At 43.2% G+C, this 26,451-nt stretch overlaps 1 protein-coding gene across 2 annotated transcripts; it reads right to left on the reverse strand.

Annotated features, from left to right (window-relative positions):
- Positions 1-9,334: 9,334 nt before the first annotated feature.
- APMAP (adipocyte plasma membrane associated protein) lies at positions 9,335-25,772 on the reverse strand. Of its 2 annotated transcripts, XM_032681609.1 has the most exons (10): positions 25,625-25,712; positions 22,018-22,243; positions 21,226-21,342; positions 18,548-18,663; positions 16,621-16,713; positions 13,961-14,077; positions 12,514-12,688; positions 11,934-12,068; positions 11,373-11,565; positions 9,335-10,177 (listed from the first exon to the last, which is right to left on the reverse strand). In XM_032681609.1, exons 2-10 carry the CDS (start codon positions 22,041-22,043, stop codon positions 9,968-9,970), a joined length of 1,182 nt encoding a protein of 393 aa, XP_032537500.1. In that variant the 5' UTR covers positions 22,044-22,243; positions 25,625-25,712; the 3' UTR covers positions 9,335-9,967. The 2 variants fall into 2 exon arrangements, with proteins under 2 accessions (XP_032537500.1, XP_032537498.1); XM_032681607.1 differs by lacking the exon at positions 22,018-22,243 and having other exon boundaries at positions 25,625-25,772.
- Between the last annotated feature and the right edge of the window lie 679 nt (positions 25,773-26,451).

A 26,451-nucleotide genomic window follows, 5' to 3' on the forward strand; every position in this document is an offset into this window, starting at 1 on the left:
GTTCAAAAGAAAGCTCCCGAAGGGTCATGAAAGGATGTAATTTGGTGCTACATTCACCCAACACACAAGCCACCACTGACAGCCTGGTGCCAAAGACAAGGAGAAAGAAAGTCAACTATAGTGGCTTGAGTTGTTCAAGAAGCAGGAAAGTCAAGCCACAGCTAAGTTTGTAGGAAGGCAAGAAGCCAAGACTGCTCTTCGAATCTCAAAGGGGTTAGTGTCTTGGTTTGAAGACAAATATTGGGAGGAGAACTCCAATAAAATTAATTCCCTCCCCTTTTTATTAGCCCCCCCCCCCAATATAGAGAGACAAAAAAAAATGCAGGGAGGTTTTAAGTGAAAAAATAACAGTTTACTAACAAGGAGAGATAGCAGCACCACAAAGATACAAAGGAAAAGAGTTTACCGCATCACACGGTCCCCCCGGAACAAAGGGGAAAGAGAATGGTGGAGGGTCCTCCCTGCCAACCGCCCATCCACACAACCAAACAAAAGAAAACCATGGAAGAACAGGGGCAAAAGCAAAAAAACCAGAACTGCGCTGCTCACAGGAGCCACACCACCAAACTGGCCACTCCACCCAATTTAGTTAACTAAACTAAAACTGCAGTGGTGGTACCAGTTCAGAGTCTCCTTGTTCTCTGCCATGTTACCCCCGATGCAGTGGCCCACTTGGCTTGACTGGGCTGTGTAGTGGCAGCAGGGGCTCCGGCACAGGCAGTGATTCCACATGGCAAGTGTACAGCAGCAGTTCCATGTGGCACTCTGGCAGTGGTGGGCCCGGGTGGCACTCTGGCCGCGCTGGTGAGACTGTGGCAGTGTGGCAGCTGGGGCAGGGGTGACCCCTGGGCTGCTTTGATTCCAGCACAACACAGCGAGTCAGTGGCTCCCAGCTTTGCTGCTGTCCCAGCAAGGCAGGGACAGTTTCTGGCCACAGCTGAGACCCTGGATCAACTCTTTCCCCGACGAAAAACGTCCCCCCTCCTCGGACATGGCATGCCCTCTTCAGATGATGTAATGGTATGAATATTCACCATAACAGTTAGGAATGGTCTCAATCCCTTTCTCCCTTCAGCTGAGTATTTCACACAATGCCAAGGGCTTCCAACCAGGCTGTTGGCCCTACACAGTCTAGCTCAGAATGGTTCTTCCTTCAGCTAGCAGGACAGTAACAGATGTCATACACCTTTCACATGCCACAGTGGGGGTGAAAAGGCAGCTCAGGTCTGTGCAGAGACACATGCAGACAGTAAGCACACCACAGAAGTGTCCCGTGTGTGACTCTTCAAGTCCCTGACACAAGGAGCTTTGTCACAGTCTCCTCACAAAGCCAATTCTCTATTTGTCAGAGCAACAAAAGTTAAAGCCAAGTGAACTTTACAGAATCACAGAATATGCCAAGTTGGAAGGGACTCACAAGGATCACTGAGTCCAAATCCTGGCCCTGCACAGGACCATGCCCAAGAGTCACACCATGTGCCTGAGAGTATTGTCAAAATTCTTCTTGAACTCTGTCAGGCTTGGTGCTGCGACCACTTCCCTGGGGAGCCTGTTCCAGCACCCAACCACCCTCTGGGTGAAGAATCTTTGTCTAATATCTCACTAAACCTCCCCTGACACAACTTCAGGCCATTCCCTTGGGTCCTGTCACTGGTCACCACAAAGAAGAGATCACTGTCTGACCATCCTCTTCCTCTCAGGAGGAAGCTGTAACTGCAATGAGGTCTCCCCTCAGTCTCCTCTTCTCCAGGCTGAACAGATAGAGTGACCTCAGCCGCTCCTCATATAGCCCTCTCAAGGCCCTTCACCATCTTCACTGCCCTCCTCTGGACACTCTCTAATACCTTAATAATGTTCTCTAATAACTTAGCATCATGCAGGCTGATAAACCCAACATGATCTTATTGCTCTGTCCAGGAAAATGCAGCAAGACAGTTTGGACCTCTCTATCCAAACAGACAAGCACCTTCTGAGAAAGACAGGTCAGCCTTATGTTTAAAGCTGCATCATGTCCCCAGGTAGATAACAGAACTTTCATGAGCACCAAAGAAATAAGCAGAGCTAAAGTCGACTAAGCTCTTTGTACCACTCCAGAGCACTTCACTGAGGAAGGATTTGGGAAATTAAAAAAGAGGACACTGCTAGCACTGACCTAAAGAACTGGAGCTAAATACCATTTAATCCCAATGACATGCAGCAATCAAATAGCCAATGTCTCTGCCCTCTGCATCTTTGCTAGAATTTACACCAAGGTTAACTCTTCACCAATTCACTCCAAGGAGTTCATATCCTTGCAGGGCATGCCAAGGCTCTGACGTCTATTCCAGGTTACAATGGCGATTAAATAAAAATATTTCTAGTAAATATTCAGGGCATAAGGTGAAAAGGAAAACTTGTTCTTGCTAGCTCTGGATGTTGGAGAAAAAAGAACATCCCCAGCAGTGACATTAAGAGCTTGTGAACAACCAAAGCTGGTGCTTCTGAAGTATGGGTTCATGTAGGACTGGTACAAACAAGCTGAAGGAGTGGTTTACTTCAGCCTCAGATTTCTCTCCAGTATGCTGGAAGCAATGGGTTCCATGCATGACACAGTTTCCCGGCTCATCTACTTAAGAGGAAACTTAGCTGCACGTTAAGACAAGATCCCAAACAGTCTGCCACATGGAAGAACTGGCTGCACACTGAGGAGACCTCCATGAAAACAGTGCTACTCAAACCAAGCTAGCCTGAGTTTCACCAGAGTTTCACAGTGCCCAGTGATCCTCAAAGGGAGATCTGCATTTGCTCAAAAGCTATGCTATGCAAATACTTCCTCTGATACTCCCATTTTTGAAACTGTACAGGAAACAAACTGCTTGCCACCAGTCTGCTTACTGACAGACTTCCACTTTGCATTCTCTTCACATCAATAGCTCTACATCAAGGACTTGGAAGTCCTGCCTATACCAGGTGTACCCAATTTCACAGCCTCACTGACTTTCAGAACTCACAGCTAGGGGAGTCACACATGCAGTGCACAGAACCAAGACAAGATTTAACCGGCAGCAGCTAGATAAGGAGACATTGCTGCTGGCTACGAAGAAAAAGCCTTGTATATAGCTAACTACAATCACTTACTGCAAAATTTTTCAGTCCCTACCTCAAACAAATTAGCAAAAATTAGCTGCCTTATGTGCTCTTTGCAGTTAGATAAGAAGGCCCAGGTGTCAGCATCATCAGATCTCTGTTGTGATCACTGAACAGACAGACCTAGAGGTCATTATCTCACCTGCAAAGGTCACTGACACAAAGCAGACACAGATTTAAAGGAATCAGACTTATGCCAAGGCTTTGCAATCACTTTCATCAGCTGTTTACACTGAGAAACCAACTTTTGCATAAAAGTGTCAGAGGGATATGTGAGTTATCTTCCAGCAGCTCTACTAAAGAAGTTTGCTACAGAAAAGAGACAGGGCAGTTAGCTGTGGAGTAACATTTTAAATAGCTTCAGCAAAATCTTCCTGATACTTGTGCCCTGCAGGAACATCTGTTCCACCAACAAGGCAAAACAAAACACATCTTTAGAATGCACAGCCGTGGAGTACTCCAGCTCAGTTCCTTGCCTTACGTTGTTTCACTGCAAGGCTTTACACTAAAGCAAAAATTTCTCCAAGCCCTTCAGGAGACAGAGCAATATTCTTTCATATGCCATAGTATGTCCCAAAAGGAGCTTGGATAAGACACAGGTTCCTCAGGTTCCTCTGGGAGTTATGTAGACAGGGTTTCCTCCCTTTTTAGGGAACTGCAGCCCCTTTCTTCTGCCACCAAAAACCAATCTCGCTCAGACAAGATCTTTGGATACCTTTCGCTGCTTCCAGTAAGGCCACGTTTTCACACTAGAGAACAGTCTCAGAGCTGCAAAGGTGTCATGTTCCAGCACTGATATCATCAAGAAGACTGGCTGGTTTTTTCTAAGCCTGACTTGTTTCAGCTTTCTCCTTGCACAAGGCAGGCATATACATGTGCATCTGAAACCAACATGCCATTGACTGATGCCTCTGTGGAAGTGGAATGAGCCTGTAAAACTAGTCTCCATGGAAGCATCAAGAGCAGATTATGCCAGTTTGTTTATTCCACAGGCATATTAGCGTTGCTCTTTTACTCTGGGAGAATTGTATTTGAGGAACTGTCAAGGATTAGAAAACCCCGAGTTTCTAGAAAAATACTGTCCTTAAGAACCCCTTATGCTGAATAATGAGAGATCTGTGTGTCAGTCAACCTGTTTCATCTGGGTTTTACAACAGATCACCCCATTTCTGCATTATCAGGATCCAGCACAGCAGCAAGAATGGGAGCCAACACCATCTGCTCTCAGGAAAGGCACCTCCTTTCAGCCTCAGCAGACTTCAGGTCTCCTTGGACTGGAGGTATGCAGACCCTGCATTCAGATATTTGTCATAATATCCTTAAACTGCACAATGATACCTCTACTTGGTTCTGCAGTTCCACTCTGGTCCCCCAACAACGTTGTAGTCACCACAACAGTAACTGGCCTCCTTTCCATTTTAGTGGCCATGGAAGCATCAGCCATCTTGGGCCAGGCATCTCTCTCACCAGAAAGCATCAAGCATGCTGGCTTTCTCCTAGACCTTGGTGCTTCACATACCACCATCCCACTCCACTTCAGGTTGACCTCTGACTTGCAGGGCCAAACACAGTTTATTTATGTAGACAAAGCTTCAAATAAAACTAAGTGTTAAGGTGTTAAGGTTCTTACAACAAATTAAATGCCAATGGCCTGGTTAAGTAGGCTGTCACTGTGCAAAGTTTGTTGCTTAGAATTGTGCCACCTACCACAGTTTATATTTGGGGTTTTACAGACTTCAGGAGTCTTATGTTTTTTTAAGGGTACTGCTGACTGACTGGACTTGTACCCAATCAACTCCCTCTGTTTGTACAGGCTCAACAATCAGGCTTTATTCATTCTGAGAAATTTAACTGAAAACCGCACTTTGTCCAAACGCTTAACCTTTAAACAAACTCATTTAGACTGACAAGTTATTCAGCTGCTTGCCAATGTAGCATAGACAAGAACGATGGAAAATTTCCATTGCCCAAGGTGGATGAAAGATATCAGGTAGGGTAAGATATCAGAAACTACAAATTTCATGGGTACAAATTCTTGCTTGCCTCTGACCCCTACTCCCAGAATTCACATCCTGCTCTCAGTGCAAAGGGGTGTCTGGCTGCAGTTATTTCAAATGCAGCTGTGGTTAGAGCTGCATTTCACAGCTGCAGAGGTCTGGCCAGCAACAAACCTGCACGACCAGCCACAATGGAAAAGTAGTGACTGATCTCCCATGAGACATCAGGGACAACAAAGAACCCAAGTACCCAAGGCATTAGCTCAGCTTCTTCCCTGCCACAGCACTAGCTTTCACCACTGACTTGCCAGATTTTACATGCAAATTGATCCCCCTCAGAAGACTCTTGTGCACACAGCTCCAATATGTTCGTGGTGCCCAGCCTTCTCTCCTGACTGTGGCACCTGGCAGAACAACCCTCCCTGCTATCACAAGATTAAAAGAAGAGCTCAGAAGGTAATAGCCCTAGTGAATAAGGGCATTAGCTATGTTCGGGTTAGGGTAAGTTGCTTCTGGGCTTCAGTTCTGCCATAAACATTTCTAGTCTTCTTGCACCTGCCCCGAGATACACCTGGCCACAGTTTGACAGCTTGGACTAGAGCACTCAAAAGTCACACCAGACAAAGCCACACTGTTAAATACCACTCATATTTGGCATTCTCTTTTCCCCTTCCCCAAGAAAAGCAAGTTATTTGATGATCTCTGGGTCTGCTGTACTTGTTCCAAAGCTCAAAAAGAACTAAAAAAGACAAGACTACAGTGTACTAAGTTATCTCCAACAATGGCCAGGAAGGAGCGAAGGGTTAGAGGAGTAGAAAAAGAATCCGAACTAAAAAACTCCCAAAAGACAAGTTTTCATATGACTTACCCTCTTGAGCATCAACAGCACTACAACTTATTTGCTTTTCCACTTCATAACTTTGGGGAAACTGTCTTAAAAGGGAATTAGTCACACAAAAGCCATCACATTTGGCATGTCAAAACAGTGGAGGTCTACTTCGCTGCAAAAGTCAGGAAAAGTTTCTCAGAAAATCTCCAGTTGGATACTTTGGCAAACGAATCACTAGAGATAACTATGTCTCAAGAGGCAAAGCTGTGCTTGCCCCTCGGGTACCAAAGCATCAGCATAAAAGAATCACCACAGCAAACTTGCCTTTTCAACCCCAATTTAAGATCCCATTGAGTTCAACTTTCACATCCGTCCAGAATAGGACAAATAGTTCCAAGGGCTGGCAGAGCAGTGTTAATCAGCTGATGCTGAAACAGCCTGCCCTGGGCTGGGCTTTCCCAAAAAGAGACATTGCAAGCATGTCCCATTCTCAGCCCTTCTTCAGAGTTCTCACAGCAGTAAGTATGCCCACGTCCATAGCAGTCACACCTCTCCAGCCTTTCAAAGTTACCACAATATCACTCCATCTCTGTCCACAAACTATTAAGATAAGGTTCAGCTGCACCAAAGGTCAGAGCCTGCAGCAACTCATCTATTAAGCTTCTTTGGCATCTTACTGAACACCCTCCCAAACTGAGTAACCACCATACCAAGTAATAGGGTTTGCAGCTCCTGGCCTGTACAGGAAGAAGTCAGCCTGATCCAGCAACCATCATCCATAAACATTTCTACTTGCCACAGGACTGCTGCAGCCTGGAATTAACACAGAACAAGGTGACAGAAGCACTGACAAGAAAGAATAATTTTCATTCGCATAGCCCTCCGTTAATAGAGAGAAGCATAGAAGGCCAGTGAAAGTGGATGACATTTTTATCATCTTCCCCGTCTATGGTGCTTTGCATTACATATATAGCAAGTCTCAATTATTTCCTTCTCAAAGATGAGGAAATTGAGCAATAACGTACGTTTATATTTGACTGTCACCCAGTGGCAGAAAAGGAGAGAGCAGCAAAACCTTCAATTCCAAAGTACAAATCAATGCACTAAATCACAAAGCTGCTGAACCCTTTAGTTCCCCAAGATGCAAAACCCTCTTATTTAAAATCATAGTCTGCATGGTGTTGGAAGGGACCTAAGAGATCATCAGGGACATCTTCCATTAGAACAGGTTGCTCAAAGCCCCATCCAGCCTGGCCTTGAACCCCTTCCAGGGTTCAAGACAACTTCTCTGGGCAACATGTTCCAGTCTCTCTGTGTTCCATGATCCTGCCAGGCACAGAGGTGAGACTGACTGGCCTGTAGTGCCCTAGGTCTTCATTTTTTCCCTTTTTTTTAAATGGGGGTTATTTTCTCCCTTTTCTAGATGATGGAAACCAGACTGCCACAGCTTCTCAAATATGATAGTGACTTAGCCACTTCATCCAGCAGCTCCCTCAGAACCTATGGATGCATTTCAACAGGTCCTGTGCACCTTCATGTTCCTTAGATGGTCTTGAACCTGATCTTCTCCTACAGTGGACTGGTTCATTCTCCTAGTCCCTGCCTTTGCCTTCTGCAATTCAGGCAGTGTGGCTGGAGCACTTGCTGATGAAGACAGAAGCAAAAAAGTTGTTGAGTATCTCAGCCTTTGCCATGTCCCAGTAAACAGGTTGTCCCTTTCGTTCTAGTGAGGGCTCACGTTATTCCTAGTCTTTCTTTTATCATCAACGTACACATGGAAGTTTTTCTTGTTGCCCTTCATGTTGTTGGCCAGGTTTAATTCTGTCAGGCTTTCTCTGGCTTTCCTAACCTGATTCCAGCTATTCACACAATCTCTGTATTCCTCCCAGGCTTCCTGCCCCTGCTTCTACCCTCCGTAGGCTTCCACTTTGTGTTTGAGTTTGTCCAGGAGCTCCTTGTTCATTCACACAGGCCTCCTGGCACTTCTGCCCAACTTTCTCTCTGTTGGGATGCATCACTCCTGAGCTTGGAGGAGGTGATCCTTGAATATCAACCAGCTTTCTTGGGCCCTTCTTCTCTCCAGGGCTTTATCCCATTGTACTCTACCAACCAGACCCCTGAAGGGGCCAAAGTCTGCCCTCCTGAAGGCCAGGGCAGCAGCAATGTGCTGTGTGCCCTCCTCACTGCCCTAAGGACCTTGAACTCCCAACACTTCACGGTCCCTGCAGCCAAGGTTCCCGTTGAGCTTCACATTCTCCACTAGCCCCTCCTTGTCGGTGAGCAAAAGGTCCAGCATAGCACTTCTCCTCCTTGGCTCCTCTATCACTTGGAGAAGGAAGTTACTGTCAATGCATCCCAGGAACCTCCTGGATTGCTTTTGCCCTGCTGTGTTGTCCCTCCAACAGATGTCAAGGTTATTGAAATCCCCCATGAGGACCAGAAACTGTGAACGTGTGGCCCCTCCTGTCTATAGGCAGTTTCATCCACTCAGTCTTCTTGGCTGGGTGGCCTGTAGCAGACCCCCACTATAATGTCACCTGTCCCTGCTCCCTCTTTAATCCTGACCCTTAACCCCTCGGTCAGATCCTCATTCATCCGCAGACAGAGCTCCATGCACTCCTGCTGGTCACTGACACAGAGGGCAACACCCTCTCCTCATGCCTCCTGCTTGTCCTTCCTCAAGATCCTGTATCCTTTCAACACTTCAGTCATAGAAGTCATGCCACCACGTTTCTGTGATGCCAATGAGACCACAGGCAGGCACGTGCACATCTTTAACTCTTGCTTATTCCCCATGCTGTGTGTATTTGCATAGAGGCATTTAAGTTGAGCCTCTGAAGACTTACTGTCTGAGGTGGCTGGAATTCCTTTGTGCTGCCAGCCTCTCCAGCCACAAAATGTAATGGCACAGGTTTTCCTTTGCAACAGTTGACAGAAAAGCATTCTCTGGATTTACCAAGCAGAGTATCTGTTAACAGAGGAAGTATATCATTCCCTCTGGAATGACAGAAAGCATCCATGAGCTACTATTGCATTCCAAAATCTTCCACCATTCCTCCCTTATCCACCATCACTAGATTTTACAGGGGGCCTTTGAGTCCACATCCATCTTCAGACACCAGTCTTCCCCAAAATCTTTACCATTTCTCCATAAAAAGCATGTTGAAGAGGATTCCTGCAGCTGGCCCTCTTCTCTCACATGTCTCTCAGGAATGGTTACCTAGATAATCAACAGCAGACTTACAGGACCTGATAAATATGGAAGAAATACTACATATGACCCTTTTTAAACCTGCTGGGACTAGCCCTTAATAACATAGAAAATGCAACTTTCATTCATCATCTGATCACAATGCTATAAAAAAACACAGGAGTCCACAGGTAACAATGAAATTTGGTTCTGATTAACAGCTAATTGTAGTGTCTAATGTTACTTACACAGGTTGGAATTGAAGAAACGCAATGGTCTAACTAAATTTCTAGGCATGTTGTTGATTTCTGGATGTTGCTGCCTCTACCACAGCACCATGGTATGACATCAGAATATATACTGTAATCCTAAATAGCAGGTTCTAAAACAGAAATAAACACATGCAAGCCATCATCTTCAATTCAAACATTACATAATTAAATTCCATACATCACAAATCCTTCCAGTATAACAAGACATAAGTTGCATTAAAGGCAACACGATGATGTCTGTTTAAGATGACTCCAAACAGGGCTGGGCACAGAAAAGCAGTGGAGGTTCTCTGAGGAACCAATAACTGAATGAAGTTGCCCCACCACACTCCTCAGATATTAACAATTATGCACATCAACTCCAAAACATGAGCAGTCAAACCAAGGAAGAGAACAGGTACAGCAAGCTGTATGTTTTCCTATGGCAACAGTGCTACTGCATATTAACAGACTATCTTTCACTTTTTGTCCTTGGTCAAACTGCCTCAAATATATGCTTCCTTTGTACCTCTGGAATATTATAGGACAGTGGGATTTCATCATGGAGGGACAGTTAAACATGCTGAAGATTAATTCTGCAAATATACGGAGACCGGAAGGAACCCAGGTAAAGATATCCATTGTGTTCATGTGCCTCGCTAACATAAGCTACCATCACTCCATTGGGATCATGAAAGCTTCTTCTGTAGGATCCTGTCTCAGTAAGTTCAACAACAAGGCTATATTTGGGCACAAAATTTGTCACGGTTTCCTGACTCAGCAACTAAAAGAAAAAGAAAAGAAAAACAGAAAATTAACAAAAGATTTTGTTCTCCACAATTATACCTCAGCCATTTATACAGGCAAAGACCATTCCACACTCCTTGGAAGAAGCAGCTAAGAACACAAGCACACAATTTGAGTAAAGACTATTACACAGGGTTAATGCATTAATATGTGAAAAGGCAACTTGAAAAGAAACAAAACAACCAGCAGAAGCTTACTCTACTCCAGAGCTAGGCTGAAAGGTTGCCCAAGCAGGAGACATCAGCTTGTTCTGGTGCAGCTGATGCCAAGCAGCCATCATGCTCTGCTGCCCGTAGCATCATTTTTTGTTAAGGCTCCTGCACTGCACCAGGAGAGACAGGGACAGCACAGAGCTTGTTTAGCTCAAATGGTGCTTCCATTCTAAACACTGCTTGTTGATTTTTATTTTTTCAAGGACAGAAGAAGTATTTTTATGTCTTTGTATTGTCCAAAAAGCACCATGCCATTTCTTTAGCATCAGATAGTCCTTATTCTTGCTCATCCTCAGGGTGTGACACAACAAAAGGCATATTGAATCAGAACAAAATGTCACCCAACACCATCCATAACACACACACTGTCTCCCAGGATGCCTAGGGTAGTCATTAGAACAGGCCAGACTTCCCAAACGCTCCTCAGACACCTGGCAATAAGTATTTTAGGCACTTCAGGTACAAAAGTGAAATCTTCATATATCCAAATGTAGATCCTGTGTTGCTGCATGACTAGAGTAGAGACAGTCCCTTTCTGTCTCTACTAGAGTAGAGACAGTTTCTTTCCTGAGATCAAGATGGAAGACAACTTAAGAGATGTTTACCCGCTACCCAGAGAAGCAAATGTTAGTTTTACAGAATGCAGATTAGCTCAGCTAGTTAGAGCATGGTGCTAATAATGCCAGTGTCACAGTTTGATCCCTGTACAGGCCATTCATTTAAGAGTTTGACTAGATGATCCTTGTGGGTCCCTTCCAACTCAGAATATTCTGTTTTACTACCTATGAATATAAAGGACTGTTCTACCTGAGGACAGCAACAACAGTTTTAAGCACAACACTAAACATTTTTTTAAGTCTTCCTGTGAAGAGGAAGAAACACAAAAAACAAATATTTAGCACTTCCATTCCTAAACTAAAGGTGATTTTTTTAAAAAATTCTTTTTAATTTTTTTTTTACCTTAAATATCATCTTTTTAATCCATGGTTTTTCAGCCAAGAAATCCAACAAAGAAAATCCAGGATTGTGCCGGACAGCTGCCATAGCTACCCAATATCCTCCAGAGCTGCTTAACCTGATATTATCTGGAAGACCAGGCATGTTCTCAACAAACATATCTGCTCCACCTTTCATCAGCCCAGATACATAATACCTGAAAGTTATAGATAGTAGATTAGGACATCTTAAGCGGTCTAAATAACAAATAAAAGTCCCAAAATTATTTCATTTCAAAAAGAGGGTTTTTTTTTCATTCCTCAGGTTCAGGGAAATACAGCACAGCCACACTCTTCTCACCAGAAAAAAAGTCAGTTTACTCCACTCCGTGTAAGGAGCCCACAATGGAACACATGCCAGATATTTACAGCAAAATAAAAAAAATCAAGTATCGAGGAAGGCCACCTTCTCTGTCACTTATAACTAGGCATAAATAAAGTGTAGGATTTCTTTTGTCATTCCACTCATTTATTTAAACAATCTCTAAACAGAGATTGGTAATAAATTCAGTGAAGTCATACTCACCTCCTGATTCTAGCCATGGTTGTCTCCTGCACCAGGACAAAGTCTTCTGCAGGAGAGAGCTGCACACCATTGGGAAACCTCAGCCCCACCATTAAGACTTTCACTTCTTTTGTTACTGTGTCATATTCAAGGAGGCTAAAAAAAAGCATTTTTGAGTTAAGACAAATATTTATTCATGTCTGTTTCATTCTCCAGGCATTCCATCTTTTCTCAGTGCACTTCACTTAAGTTAAAAAGGCAGAATAGCCAGGAAGCATTTGTTTATGAACACAGAAGAAATAATAAGCCACTTGAGACTGGCAGCATTCATGAAGGATTTGAGCTGAAGGTAATGTTAACACCTTCACTTCTAAAACAGATGTTCCATGCAAGTCCTCTTGAAGGAAAAAGAAGAATCTCATTTATTTTGCTGCAGGTCTCTTTAGCAACATCCACACATTCTCTTACCCTCTCCTGAGCAGTACAATGTCTGCACAGGTGGTTTATAAGGAGAAAAAATTTGAAGACTGAGGAAGCGGTGAAGTCCGTTCCTATAACTGAGCTTACAGTAAGTTAAATGCCTCAGAGAAGAGATACTTGCCGCCCATCATCTGTGCCTTCCATAATCAAGAATAAGTAGTCTCGTCTTTGCCATTTGCTACTGGAGTCAGTGAAGTAGATTTTCCTCCCGTCTCGGGTCACTGTAAGATCATTTACAAATGACAACTTCTGACCTTCAATTACTGTTTTGGTTGACACAAGCATTTTCGTTTCACCTGGTTACAAAAGAAACAAAAAAAAGACTCACAAGACAAGTTTTTGTATGTCCTGCTTTGGAAATGAGTAAATACTAATATGAAATTCAGTTCACTTTTTTTCAATTCCTGCCCCTTTGTTAAGCAATAAGGTTTTGGCCTGTAATGGAACAACTCAACATGAGTGACCAGGAGAAAATACTCTCCAGAAAAACTGAAACAGTAGATTATGTTCTCTAATGATAAGTGCCAAATTTTAACATTTCTGAAGCTCATATGAAACAAAGTGCAAACTCAGGTCCCAACCTGCAGGCAAGTAGGGTGCAGGCAAGGATGCAGGCAAGCCAATCACTACTCCTTCTCTCCCTATAAACCTGTAGGAACAAAGAGTAATACTTTCTAGGCATTAAAACATCAGCAGGTCCACTGAACTGCTCTGCCACAAATTACCAGGCCAATTATTAAGGTCAAATCTCTAAAAATCAACCAAAATCTAATGAAATCATCTTCAGGCACAGGGTTTGGGTTTCTTTGTATGCTTGTTTTTGTCATGACTGAGCTATTATGACAGCTGTCTGCCATCCAAATACTCTTCCAGGGCAACACAGTCTGAATCTTTCTATTACATTTCACCTAGTATTTGGCCAGCCTCTCCCCCCCTGAAGCCAATGTGCAGAGATAAACTGATAGAAAAATCAACCCTACACAAAACCAACTATCACTTTCTGACAACACAGCTCCTAAACAGCTCCCTGAGATCTGCCTCAGGGACACATTGAAAGGCACAATGCAACAGTGCCTTTCTCAGCAGGAACAAGCCACATGATCTTCAGCTGCACCAAAATACATCTTTCTTCCCTTTGTGTAGATTTAGGTTACAGAGAAGTTACGAGCTTTTCACTACCACAGCAAGATCAAGGCAGAAACAAAAGTACAGCAAAAAAACAACAAAAAGTTTATGTAACAACAATCTTTTTTATTTCTTTTTATGAAAACCGAAACAGCTACACAGAGCTTTATTCATGGGTTCTGAGGTAGCAATTTTGACAACCAAAAATATGTAACACCAGAAGATAAGTTATAGTAACTGATCCAGACAGACAGATACAGAGAGGAAGTGACTGCTACAAGAAAATAAATATCAAGTTCTTGCATGACTCATTTCATCCAGACAGCTTCAAATCACTTTACAAAGAAGACAGGCATTGTTTTTTGGCCTGCAGTATCTGGCAAAACTGCAAATGAAGCCCAGATTTGTCAGTGGAACGGAACTTCTGAGTAGAAAGGTCATACCTGTATCAGGATCAACTTCATAGAGTCCATAATAAGCATCTGCCACAAAAAGAGTGTTATTTGGCCCAACTCTGATGCCAAGTGGTCTTCCACACGTTGGCTCATCTTCGCGGGTTCCTTAGGAAACAGTTTTAAAATGGTTTTCCAAATAGAAATAAATACAAGGCATTCTGGCTACCTACATAAGTGTATTGGATCTGGGTAAGATGGAGTTCATTTTCCCCACAGCAGCCCTCACAATGCTGTGCTTTGCTTTGGCAGCTAGAAAGGTGTCCATAACAGACCAGTGTTTTGGCTACTGTTGAGCAGTGCTGGCACAGCATTAATGCTCTCTCCAACACTCCCCTCTCCAGTAGGCTGGGACTGGGCAAGATCTTGGGAGGGGACATAACCAAGAGAGCTGACCCAAACTGACCAAAGGGATATTCCACATCCTATGGTATTAGGTCAGATATAAAATGTAAGAGAAAGGAGTAGGAAGGGGAGGCATTCATTATTTACAACATTCATCTTTCAAAGCAATCTACATGTGCCAAGGCCCTGCTTCCCAGGAAGCAGTCAGACATCATTTGCTGATGGGAAGTAGAGAATAAAACATTTGAGGGTTTGGGGCTTTTTTTTCCTTTGCTTGCACATGTGACCTTTGCTTTTGTTTCAGTAAACTGTCTGTATCTTAACCTAAGAGGTTTTTTCTTTTGTCTTCCTTTCTTCCCCCATCCTGCTAAGGAGGAGAATGATAGAGCAGCTTGGTGGGCACCTGGCTCAAACTGTAGCTTAAAAATCTCTGTGGCATACATATGGCACATACCTTCATTAAAGAAAATATTCCTACTTTTCTAGGTGTGAGTGAAACAGATATCCCCATGCCATGTTTTCACCAGTCTAGAAAGAATCATATAATCTGCCAGCCTAGTAACTAGCTAACAGCTGCCTCAAATAGGGTTAAATATCAGAAAATTGAATTTAATTAAATGCTTCTTCTCAGAAAGAATCAGTTTTACTGCAGGTTCGTGGAATTAGGTTTTTTTAATTAAATTAATTTTTAATTAAAAAAACTTTTCTTTTTCTGGAAAGGTCCAACATTGTCATGAAATAGCTGCTTTCTCAAGACACAGACATTGAATACTTCTACACGAAGAGCAAGGGGAATACTGCAAATCTGAAGAATTTAGACAAATTCAAGGAGATACTTGAGTCCTGAAGAGCTAAGAAGTTCAGAACATCTACAGTTTGAAAAATTAGCTTGAGAAATTTCTGGAGAAGGCAGTTGGCTACAGCATTTCCACTTCTCTCCCCAACTCAAGGAGCACAAAAGTCCAGGCACTCCGTTACCACTTTGGCCCTAAAGAAACAGAGCAGCATAACCTTCCCACCTCTCACAAGCTGTACAAGTCCAATGTAAATGAACAGGAGAAAGGTGATTCTTCACACCCATCCCAATCTACCTTCTTGCCTAAGCAGCAGCTGCAAATCCAGCTTCTTATTGCTGGCAGCAGACTTTGTTGGCTGCCAGCACCAAGGCTGTCCTACCTGTCAGGCAGCCAAGAGAGTGCTTCCAAATCAGTCCAGAGTCTACTCATGTGAACATCCACATAAAGTTATATAGATGATACGATGAATGTGCCAATGAGAGGACAGCAACAGTTCCTGACCATAACTTCTGTCAACTAGCACAGGGCTGCAGAACCTCAGGTAAGCTTCTACAAGGCTACTGCAAACAAAACTACCCACAGTCCCAGCAAACACCAGCCAGGCTTCTCAGACTGCCCAGGCACTACTGAGATGGCCAACATTAACCTTCTCATAGAATTGGTTCTGTTAATAAACAAGCCACCACCAGTTTTTCTCACCCAGTTCCAGAAATCTCATTAAATGAAGCAAATAAGTCATTCAGAAAGAAGTGTAGAATTCAACAAGAAATAACTCCAGTTTAGCAGTGAGAAAACAAAAACATCATGACCCAGGCAAGATCTCTGCTAAAGCAAGTGCAGCCACTATTCCCACTGTACTTACAAACAGAGGAAGGGAAATAGGTACAACAAAATGCAAGGCAAAATTCTGTAAGTAAGTTGATCTTTTCCACTCACACATTATCTCAGAGTTCATTCATTCACACTTGTTTAGGAGTCCTCAGCTTTTATGGGGTGGCCTTTCACCTCAGAATCGTGCTGACTTCAGCTTCCACAAATATTAGGCCAGGTTGCTGCCCACTTTTTTCTCAAGATAGATTTTTTTTTCTAGATGGACAAACAGGAAAAGGAATGTTGTTTGTGATGCACTTCAACCTCATCTTCCTCCTGATGTTAAGATGCAGGATCTTCTGCCAACAAGTCATCCATGTCGCAGCCTTACAAGAGTGTAGGCCTTGTAGTTATGACACAAAAACCCCTGCATTACTTAATTTTACTGCTGGAAACTCTGTGCTTTGTTGTCTAAGAGCACCCATTCTGATTCTTTTGGCCCTCTGTTCTGCTCTTCCTTCCAATGTACCTATCTCCACTCATACTTCATTCATAAAAATATATTAATATATCTGTTACAAATTTCTGTAGAGGAAGATAAGCACTTGCATGAGCAATCCAGACTGAACATAGTTTAAGCAACACATACCCTTGAGCCAGACATTTTCAGATACACTATGTTCAGGAGCTGTCACTCACCACAAGGACCATGGCCAATTCTGGATATTGTTTGTATTTCCCCATCTTCAATTTTGATAATCTTCCCATCAGCTGTCCCAGTAAATAGTATATCTGCAAAAGCAACTGATTAGCTTGATCACAAACCCACAGCGGCAAACATCCTTCTACATGATCCTTCTACTAGCATGTAGTAGAATTCTGGTTTAAGATACAGTGAAGTGACAGACTTCTTCAGTCATAGCAAAAGAAAAATACATGGAAGGGGAAAAAATGAAGGCAAATAAGAGCATTTGGTTAGATTTCTTCCAACTCAAGAAGAAGGGGAAGGATTTAAACCTTGGGAGTGTTTATAGGATATGAAGCTTTTCACCCACAGGTGGTCTAAGTTCTTAGTTAAAGGTAAACATAACTTAATGGCCAGTCATTGGATCCATCTGGGTAAATTTCTACATCATCACAAAATTTAGTCAGACACTGCATTTATCTTCGATGAGAGACTGACTAGATAAAACTTCTCATTCGGATACAGTCCACGTTGGCTGCTGGACATGTGCCAATGCTCATATTGGATCAGTTCTGGAGATGAATAACAAAAAACTATGGCAATTGAACAACCATACAAATCAAAAGCATTGCCAAATTACTGCATTCATGCCAAGCTGTGTGATAGCATAAGACATTAACTGAATACAAACAACACAAACTTTTCCATACAACCAAACTAAATGAAACACCGTTAGATTAGTAGAGCCCATTGCTTGAACTTTTCCATCTCTAATTTAACTGATGTTTTAGGTTTGCTAATTACACTTTTAAAAGGGAATAAGAAGACTCCAACATTTATTTCCAGTCAGGTTGATTATTTCACCCATAGGTCATAGTCCCTTGCAGGAAGGTTTCTTTAAAGAGTTTCCAAAGAGATTGACAAAACCAGGCAACATAAAAGAATCAACAGCTTCAGGTAATCACTTTTACCTATCTCTGTTTACAATGTGATAAAAAGTGTAATCTGAGGAAGGAATTTACAGTAGTTTCTTACCAGGTAAAATAATTTCTTAAAAATATTTTACTAATTTATTAGAAGATAAAGCAGAAGGAAAAAAAAAATACATGATTACTGAGCACCTCTTGTACTGAAGGATTTTTCAGGAAGGGCCTTGCTTGGAACTCCCACACCCTTTCCCTTTCACAGAAAAAGCACTCAAGGACTCATGTAAAGAGTAGTTTCTAGCCTTATCCTTCCTTCAGGAGGCACAGGAAACAAGCCCTGCACAATGCTAGATTCCTGCTAAGAGGGTCACACCATTAGAAGTCTAGATAATTCATTAAGAAAGTGCTCAGAGGTGGCATGGGTTTGTGATTTGGGGAGAACACACATTCCGTGAGGGAGAAGTACAGGATGGTACCTGTGTTGGTTAGATTTCTTGCAATTCAAAAAGAAGAGGAAGGATTCAAGTTTTAGGAGTTATGAATATGGAATATGAAGGAGTTATGAATATGGGATATGATATTGTGCAACATCACTAAAATGTAAATATGCTATTTACCAATTTGAGGGTTTTTCTGTCATAAAAGCAAATATGAAGACCATAAAACTCAGCTCCCTCAGTGGCAATGACCATTAAAAGAGCAGGTAAAAATTAATTCCCAGTTAAGAGCTAGTCAAATGAAAAATGGGACCACTTCCTCGTAGCCCCTGACTACACTGCTGATGTTTTCAGTCGAGGACAGGGATTTTTAATCTGGCAACAAGATTTATTTTATTCTCACGAAAGAGGAGAAAAGCAGTACATTGCTGCCTAACACAATTACTTTTACAAAAACCTGCACATTCAAAATAACTTACAGAGTTTGTTATCTAAGAGGTATACTGCTGAACAAACTCTTTATCGATGGAGCAACATTTAAAGACCCTTCTTTAAAAGCTTATTTTGACAGTGCTTACCCCCAATATTGACAATGGACTCTGGTCCATACAGCTGGTTTTCCCATAACCGCTCAGCTTTTCGTAACTTGATATTGGGCTCTAGTACACCTGTCAGGAGGGGAGGTTCCTTCAAACTACAAAACAGAATACAGACCCCGTGATGCTTTGCACAAAATGCAAACATTCTTGAGCAACACATTGGATCGTTTTTTCCCTAGTTTGCCAACTCCTGCAACCCTGACCTATGCTTTACATAAAGCGTATTTAAAAACACCCACAACTAACAAGCTGAAATATTGACTCTTGTTCTTCAAGGATCACAACAATTTCCTGGTTCTGTTCATCAGAAAAGTTGCAGTTATGTGTTCCTAAGAAATCTATACATCTTCAAGTCCAACAGTTCACCTATCTTACACAAAAGCAAAGGATTTGTGCATTGCCATAACACAAAAGAGTAGCAGTTTTCTCAGCTGAATGAGTTGTTTGTACCAGAATATTTTTCCTAAGTCGATATGTACAAATTCAACCCTGGTATGTTACAATACACTGAGACCTGACAATGTACAGCACTTTCAGAGAAAAAAAAACTTAATTATTTCCCCCCAGCTTACAGCTAGGGGGAAAAGTGTTCCAGTAGCTTGAACACTAGGACACACATGCTTTCATACCATATTGAAATATATAGTCTTGTTCATAACTTGAATGCAGGCCCTTAGAGAAAGACCAACTCAAAGGAGTAAGTTGCACATGAACTTAAAGGGTATTGAACTCCAATTTCAAAATGACAAAATAAGGTCCAATCTTGCAAGCCCTTTACATAAACAATCAGTTTCAAGCCAACTAGGGTTCCAACTACAGAGATACAGAGAAGGGAAGCAGTAAGATGCCTACAACTCTAACTAAAATACCAGACTCCAAAACCAGCCTTAACTGAACTTGAATATGTTTCAGCCTCTTAAGTTCTTAAAAGCTCTTAACACATAAGCCCCTCAGTCTCCATGAGTCAAGGATTTCAAGTTGTTCATTCACAGGAGTATGCTAAAGATACGCAGGCCAAGTTTTGAAATAATTTTTCGATTTTTTTTTCTTTTAATAACCCTTTATATGATCATAAGCAAATGCCTTACACCCAGAGAATATTTAAAACACGAGGTCTGACTCCAAAATTTACCCATGGTCATAGAATCCAGGACCTATTTGTCACCAACCACGTTGCAAATCTACTGCTCATATGGTGAAAATCATTACAATTTCTAAAGATTCAGTAACTGGAAGAAAAAAGTCAACTGAAACTGGAAACTATGAAAGCCATGACAATTGAGGAAAACAGGTTCACAACACGAATAATTCAGAAACAGAGAAAAATACATACTCCTATCTGTCTGGTTACAGACAGCAAACTTTTCTTTAAGTATATATTACTGCAGTGACAAAAACAACTGAATTATTAGCTTCTGTCCAGAAGAGATTTACAGGAGAATTGTCTTCACAGTGGTAACACAAATTTGTTTTCCATCCCTTCTTCCAAGCTTAGAGAGTTTCAGATGAGGATAAGAGGCTTCAGATAAGGAACTCATTTGCTGGGAACTTTGGACAGTTGTGTTTGCAAGCAGAAAAAACTCCCTGGGATCAATATTATCCAAGACAGACTTACAGAGAAAGAATTTGAAATAAAACAGAGTTGCAGGAATTTCACAGGGAGTTTTTTCTCCCCCCTATTATTCGTTATAGTTTCCAGTGGCTTACTACTTCAGTATTAGCCAGTGAGATTCCTACATGTTTTTTCACAATCTCTCTGGGCAACCTGTTCCAATTGGCTTTTAAAATTACTGTTCAGTTGCAATGTATTTTAGGGAATTCGGGTTTGTTAAACCAAATCACAGTATAAAGTATTTCACTACGATCTGCATTGAGGCAGCTTATGTCTAATAGCCTACTGGCAAGACTTGTAAGTACCACCCAACCACATTTACAGTTTCTTTCAACTTTGGAGATGTTTGCAGTGTTGTTGTTCCTTTTCATTAAGCAGTTATCAAGTTGATCATAAATATTTATCAGACAGAGCATTTTTATCTACTTCAAAATGCCAGCAGCGCTAAACAGCCTCACTCCACCCTAGGGTAGCTGTCAAAGCATTTAACACACAACTCCCAATACAGGTCACATACCTCAGTTGAGATGTTTATGAATTCAGACACCTAGCTGCATTGCTTTATGAGATCTGCATTTAAACGTAACATCATCATATGATTCCCCTGATACAAAGCACCAAATCAACTCAGTCAGGTTATCCATTTTCATTTTTCATTCTCAGATAAGCTGCCTCTCTTTGACAGAATGATAATATCAGGGGTACAGCTTGGTCCTTAGTGAAATTGCAGTTCTTGTCTCACAGAAGGCAAGAGCACATATGTGTAATCACAAGTTCCACTGACAGCTTGGATATCAGAAAATTTTCCATATTAATAATCAAAGAAAGTAATTCAGTTCCTTTGATGATCAGTAGTGACACACAACTACACAAGATGGCTCAGAAACAGACTGGGAACAGGTAATATCGCAATCACTCCCCAACTTCTTAATCCAGTTAGAACCACTTTATGCTGTTAACTCTTGTTTGTTGAAACAAAACAACAGAACACGTAGGAGAAGTTATGCTTCAGGAACATTTACTCCAAAGCAAAGCAACAGTTTACCTTATAGGCTGAGGGTCTATAGGACAATCCAGTAGAACAGTTACTCCAAGCAGCGGCACAGTCAGAGACGCAGCCAAAGTCAAGAAGGTAACACGGAACACCTTGCTGCTGTAAGTACTGCCAAACCAGACAAGAAACAGGATTAACATGTTAAGCTGCTTACAGGTGCAACAGTCCTCAAAAATTCTGTAGCAGCCTATTTTCTTCAGAAGAGGAAACAGAAACACTTTTGCCCAACCACCATCTTGACCTTCAAGGTGCAATTCGAACACTTTAGGATAAGAGAAAGGTCAGCATACTGGTATCATATGAGGTAAAGCATTTTCATGTGCAGGTTTCATGCATTCTACAAGTTACAACTGACTAAAAAAACCCCGAAATAAAAACAAAAAAACCCAAGAAACAGAGGAAGTGAATTGTTTGGTTGGGGTTTTTTAAACTTAATCTTCAGTTTTGGCCATGGTTTCCATCCCAGCACAAATTCTGAATGAAAAGTTCCACTGAAACAACAAACAGAGAAAGTTAAATGAATGGTTGCTTAACTTAGTGAACTCTGGTTTGAAACTCAAAACGAAGCACACAAAAGAAATTATCTTCTATTTACCCATCAAGGCACACAACAAAAAAAAGTAAAAACTGTTCTTCCACAGGAGAAGACTGGGTTTTGTTCTTGTCCTAGCTGCAGGGGAGTAGGGCCTAGAGCCATATGGGTTTGGTGAGGTTGCTATTCTATACCACTTCCATCATCACTGGGGGGGTGTGGTTTCAGGGGAAAGAAAAAAGCGAATGTACACTGGACCTGTGCCATTTTGTTCCATTTCTTCCTCAGAGAATTTGCTGGGACCAGCACTGTGGACCTTGTCCCTTCCTATCCCTCAGGATTGTGCAGCTCCAGGCAGCAAACGTAGCTGAGCCCAGTGGACTGCGCCCATCAGGGGTGCTGGTGCCAGAAGCAGCCACAGGGAACAGAGTGGTGGTGAACCTAGCCGAGCCGAACCCAGTCAAACACTGCTGAATCCTGCCAAACACAGCCAAGCCACAGACATGACTCTGAAGTGGAAAACACAGCTGAGGGGAGCGGGCAGCATGGCACAATACAGACAATCCAGCTTTTGGGGGGTTTGTCCGTCACTGTTTTTCATTGTCTCAGGCTCAGGAACTGGGAAGGCCAGCTGCAGAGAGCATCTGCCATCTTGTCTTTGTCTCAGGAGGCTATGGGGTGCTAGCTGCAGAAACATCCACCATCTCGTCCTTGTCTTGGGAATAACCATGAGCACCATTGTGTGTGTAAATTGTTATCTCAACCCATAGTTTCTGCCCTTGTCCCTCTCTCACCAAAGGAGGGCAGGGGGAAGGGGAGCATCTTATGTGGAGTTTAATCCCAGCTGGTTTTAAACCACTACAGTTCTCAAAAAGTTCAGAGAAATCAATCAGGCATTCACAGAGGAAAGCACAGAGCCAAGTTCAACAAATTCAAGTTTTGAAGTAGCGAAGCAGCTCTCACAATTTTACCTGTTCTGAACCATTAACTGGCCCAGCCACCCAGTCCCTTTGCAGTATCAGTTAAATAAAGACAAACTGCTTGATGGTTCTGCACTAATCCTTGGACCACTTCCATTGTTTTGTCCTTCATTAGCCAACCATCCAGACAGTAGGAAATGTGAACTACTGCCCAGAGCACAAATATCACAACTGGGGAGCTAATGACATGTACTTGTAGTACTGATATCAGCATCAAGGTAACCTTTGGGATTACCAGTTAGAACAGCAAGGTCCGAACTAGGCCTGGATTCACTCAGTGCTTGCATGCACAATGTATAGAAATTCGGACATTCATAATTCATCACATCTCTTTCCTGATGGCAAATTGCTGTCAGCCCCTCTCTCCTGGCAGCAGACGTAGGCAGTTTGGATGAAGTCCTGCCCCAGTTTCCCCAGCCCTGCACAGCACTCAGCAGGCTGTCACAAGCCACCACACAAACCACCAGGCTGTGATGAGGTGACTGCCACAAGGATGCTGACAGCCTGCCATGACAGACAGTTCAACCTGTTTCAATAAGTGCTGTTAGACACCAATTTTTTCTCAGCTCCCCTATGGTACTAACCACCTGAGCCTACTTCCTTTCCATAAGCATGTGCAAGTATTCCTGCTCTGGAATATATTAAAAAATAAATTTTAGTTCTTGCTCTCAAGAGCGCAGCATTCCCATCCTGAACTTCAGCAGTGTTACAGCACTAAGCCTGTCTCCATCTGAGCTGGATCAGGCTGGGAAACTGCTTCAAACAAGCTTTTTCGCCTGCACTGACCTCTTCATATTTCCCAAGAGACAGACTGCCCTTACAATCAATCAAAATGATTCAGCACTTCCTGCTTGATGTCTTGAGGAAGCAATAACCTCTCAGTCTGTCTCCCCTTGGATTTGGAATCCAAGAGCATGGGGTAAAGATACAAGGCAATCCCCAAGTTTACACAAAGACTTCGGTTGTTGACCTTGCCTTCAAAAAATGAAGCCTCAACACTCTAATATTCAAAGTACTGTCAGCAGACACCTGAGCATCTTTGTGACAGCTGAGAACAGCTCACACAAAAGGAAGCAGATAAAGATGAATGGGAACTCATCTACCACAGTCAACTTAATTGGGAACTCATCTACCACAGCTTAATTAAAGCTCCTGAAGGCATGATTTCAGTAAAAGTCATATTTCTGATCCTCATTCAAACCTGCAAGGAACTAACAACGAAGGAAAAAGTCAGGAAGAATAAGGTGACAAGCAAACTCACACTTCAAGCCTGCAAATTGCAAGACCTAGTTAGACACTGCTGAAACCACAAGAATTCAAGTAAAACCCAAAAACTTTAAAAAAAACAAGTCAGCTGCTCAGAATCATTATCAAAGGACACGATAAAGAATAATGACAACTCTAAGTCACAGGAAAGAATCACTGAAGTAAAGGTTCACCAACAGTGATAAGCAAAACAGAAATCCTTTGTTAATTATGTCTCTGATAATTAATCCTACATGGCCTGCAGCCACAAATCTCGATAATGCAACTTACCAGGACTCCAGCTATAATAACAGCAATTTAGCTGTCACTGTGAACTAAAAAAAGAAGCCATTACACCAGCTCTTGAAGACACACAGTAAGCTAGCAAGACAATACCATGGGTCACCCTAGCTAGGAGCCCAGGCTGCCTCATCCGCTTGGCAGAAGCACTGCTGGGCTGGAGGGAAAAGCAACTGTCCTCAGGAGTTTCTGCCATGGCTCCCAGCCAGAAAAATGGCAGGCCCTAGAATTTCCTCCACTTTTTTCATGCAGGACATGAGAACACGAGAACTGTGAATACTCTGGATCATTGATGGAGCCCTAGATATTCAACTGATTTGAGCAGTTACCAAAAGAGGCTGAAGCCAGGAGAAGCAGTCCCAAGTTCAGAGATGCTTATGCTCTTCTTCAAAACCAGGGACTATATGTGCAAGCCATCAGACAGTCTTTCATTCTGATGACTCTGAAGGGCAGATATAAGAATCTGAAAAGTACTCAAATCAGCAGAGACATAAAAGATGGTGAACAAAAGTATTAAAAGTCATCAACTACCTTATTCAATGAAAGGCAAATACTACCACTTTCTTATGGCAGCTATTACCTTAGTTATAGTGAAGCTATTTTATTTATAAAATTCCTAAACAGAAAATAGTAAATAGAATCTTTTTTAACTTAGCCACAAAGAGATTGCTTATATGTCTCAGACACTTGTAGAATTGTCGTTAAACTATTGCCAAGATATAAACAGTTATACAAGGCTTAATCACACCCACAATAAACCCGTGCAAGCCACAATGGGATAACTGTTAACTCCTCACTAGCAAATGATAAACAGTACTTAAACAGATCTATATTAAGAAAAAAAAACAGCCATAAATTAAAACTTTTTTTCTTTGCTTTTCTTTGCTTTTCTTTTTTTATTCCTTTATTAAAAACTCTTCTTGCAGCTCGGCAAAGCAGGTAGGCAGGCGCTGTCCCAACTCCTCCTCCCCGTCAGCGACCTCGAGCAGAAGAAGGAGCACTGGGGAGAGCCGAGGTGCTGGAGGTACCCGCAAGCTGACACCCGCGGGTACCCAGCACCAACCTGTGCCTCCAGCCACGCGAGACGAAATGCGGCCTCAACCCGCACAGCCGCGGGGCAGCCAGCCAGTCCCTTCCAGCTCCTCCCTGCGCACTCTGACCCAGACCTGCTGCTCCCTCGCCGGGTCGCACCAGGCGGGCAGAACCTGCCTCCTCCCAGCACACTACCCAGGCATATATTCCTCGGGCCGGGCCCAACCGCGGCCCCACAGCCGCAGCGTCACAGCAGGCCCTCTGCCCGCCCCGCCGGGCGGCACCGCGCACGAAGACACACCTGCCCTCCTTGGCCTCCTGCGCCGGGCTGTCGTCGGTGATGACCTGCGGGCGGGGCAGTCGCCGCTGCCGCAGCCCCTCCACCTCATTCATCCCGCTGCTGCCGCCGCCGCGCACCGGAACCACAGCCCCGCCCCCACCGCCCCAGGCCACGCCCCCGCTGCCTCAGGCCACGCCTCACATACCCCAGGCCACACCCAAGCCCCGGGCCCGGCCCCGCGCAGGCCTCCCGCGCAGGCCTCCCGCGCAGGCCTCCCGCGCAGGCCTCCCGCGCAGGCCTCCCGCGCAGGCCTCCCGCGCAGGCCTCCCGCGCAGGCCTCCCGCGCAGGCCTCCCGCGCAGGCCTCCCGCGCAGGCCTCCCGCGCAGGCCTCCCGCGCAGGCCTCCCGCGCAGGCCTCCCGCGCAGGCGTCGGGCTCGTTGTCGCGACCGGCAGTGCCGGCAGCTGCCCTGCAGCCACGGGGGTCTCAGAGCACCTTTCCAGAACCATTTAACTATGATACTTGCCTTGCATGTGCCAAAAATTTCCTTGGACAAGAAAGTTTTGGATTTTTTGTCATTTGGGTACATTATCATACGCGTAGTGTTACTCTTATTCACTGAGCCTCAGTTATAGAAATTTTTTGGGATTACTTTTTTTTGACATCTATGTGAGCTTTTTTAACACATTTCAGTGGCAGGAGAGACTTATGCAGAACAGTGCTTCCCATCACCTTTTCTTTGTAACTACCAAGAAAGGTTTTACCAAATTTCCTCACAAACATGATTTTCTGATTACATGACTTTTGCTTACTCTCACCATAGTCAAGTTACTTGGGTTTCCTTTTTCT

The sequence above is a fragment of the Chiroxiphia lanceolata genome, chromosome 3 (assembly GCF_009829145.1).
Source record: "Chiroxiphia lanceolata isolate bChiLan1 chromosome 3, bChiLan1.pri, whole genome shotgun sequence".
Taxonomy (NCBI): domain Eukaryota; kingdom Metazoa; phylum Chordata; class Aves; order Passeriformes; family Pipridae; genus Chiroxiphia; species Chiroxiphia lanceolata.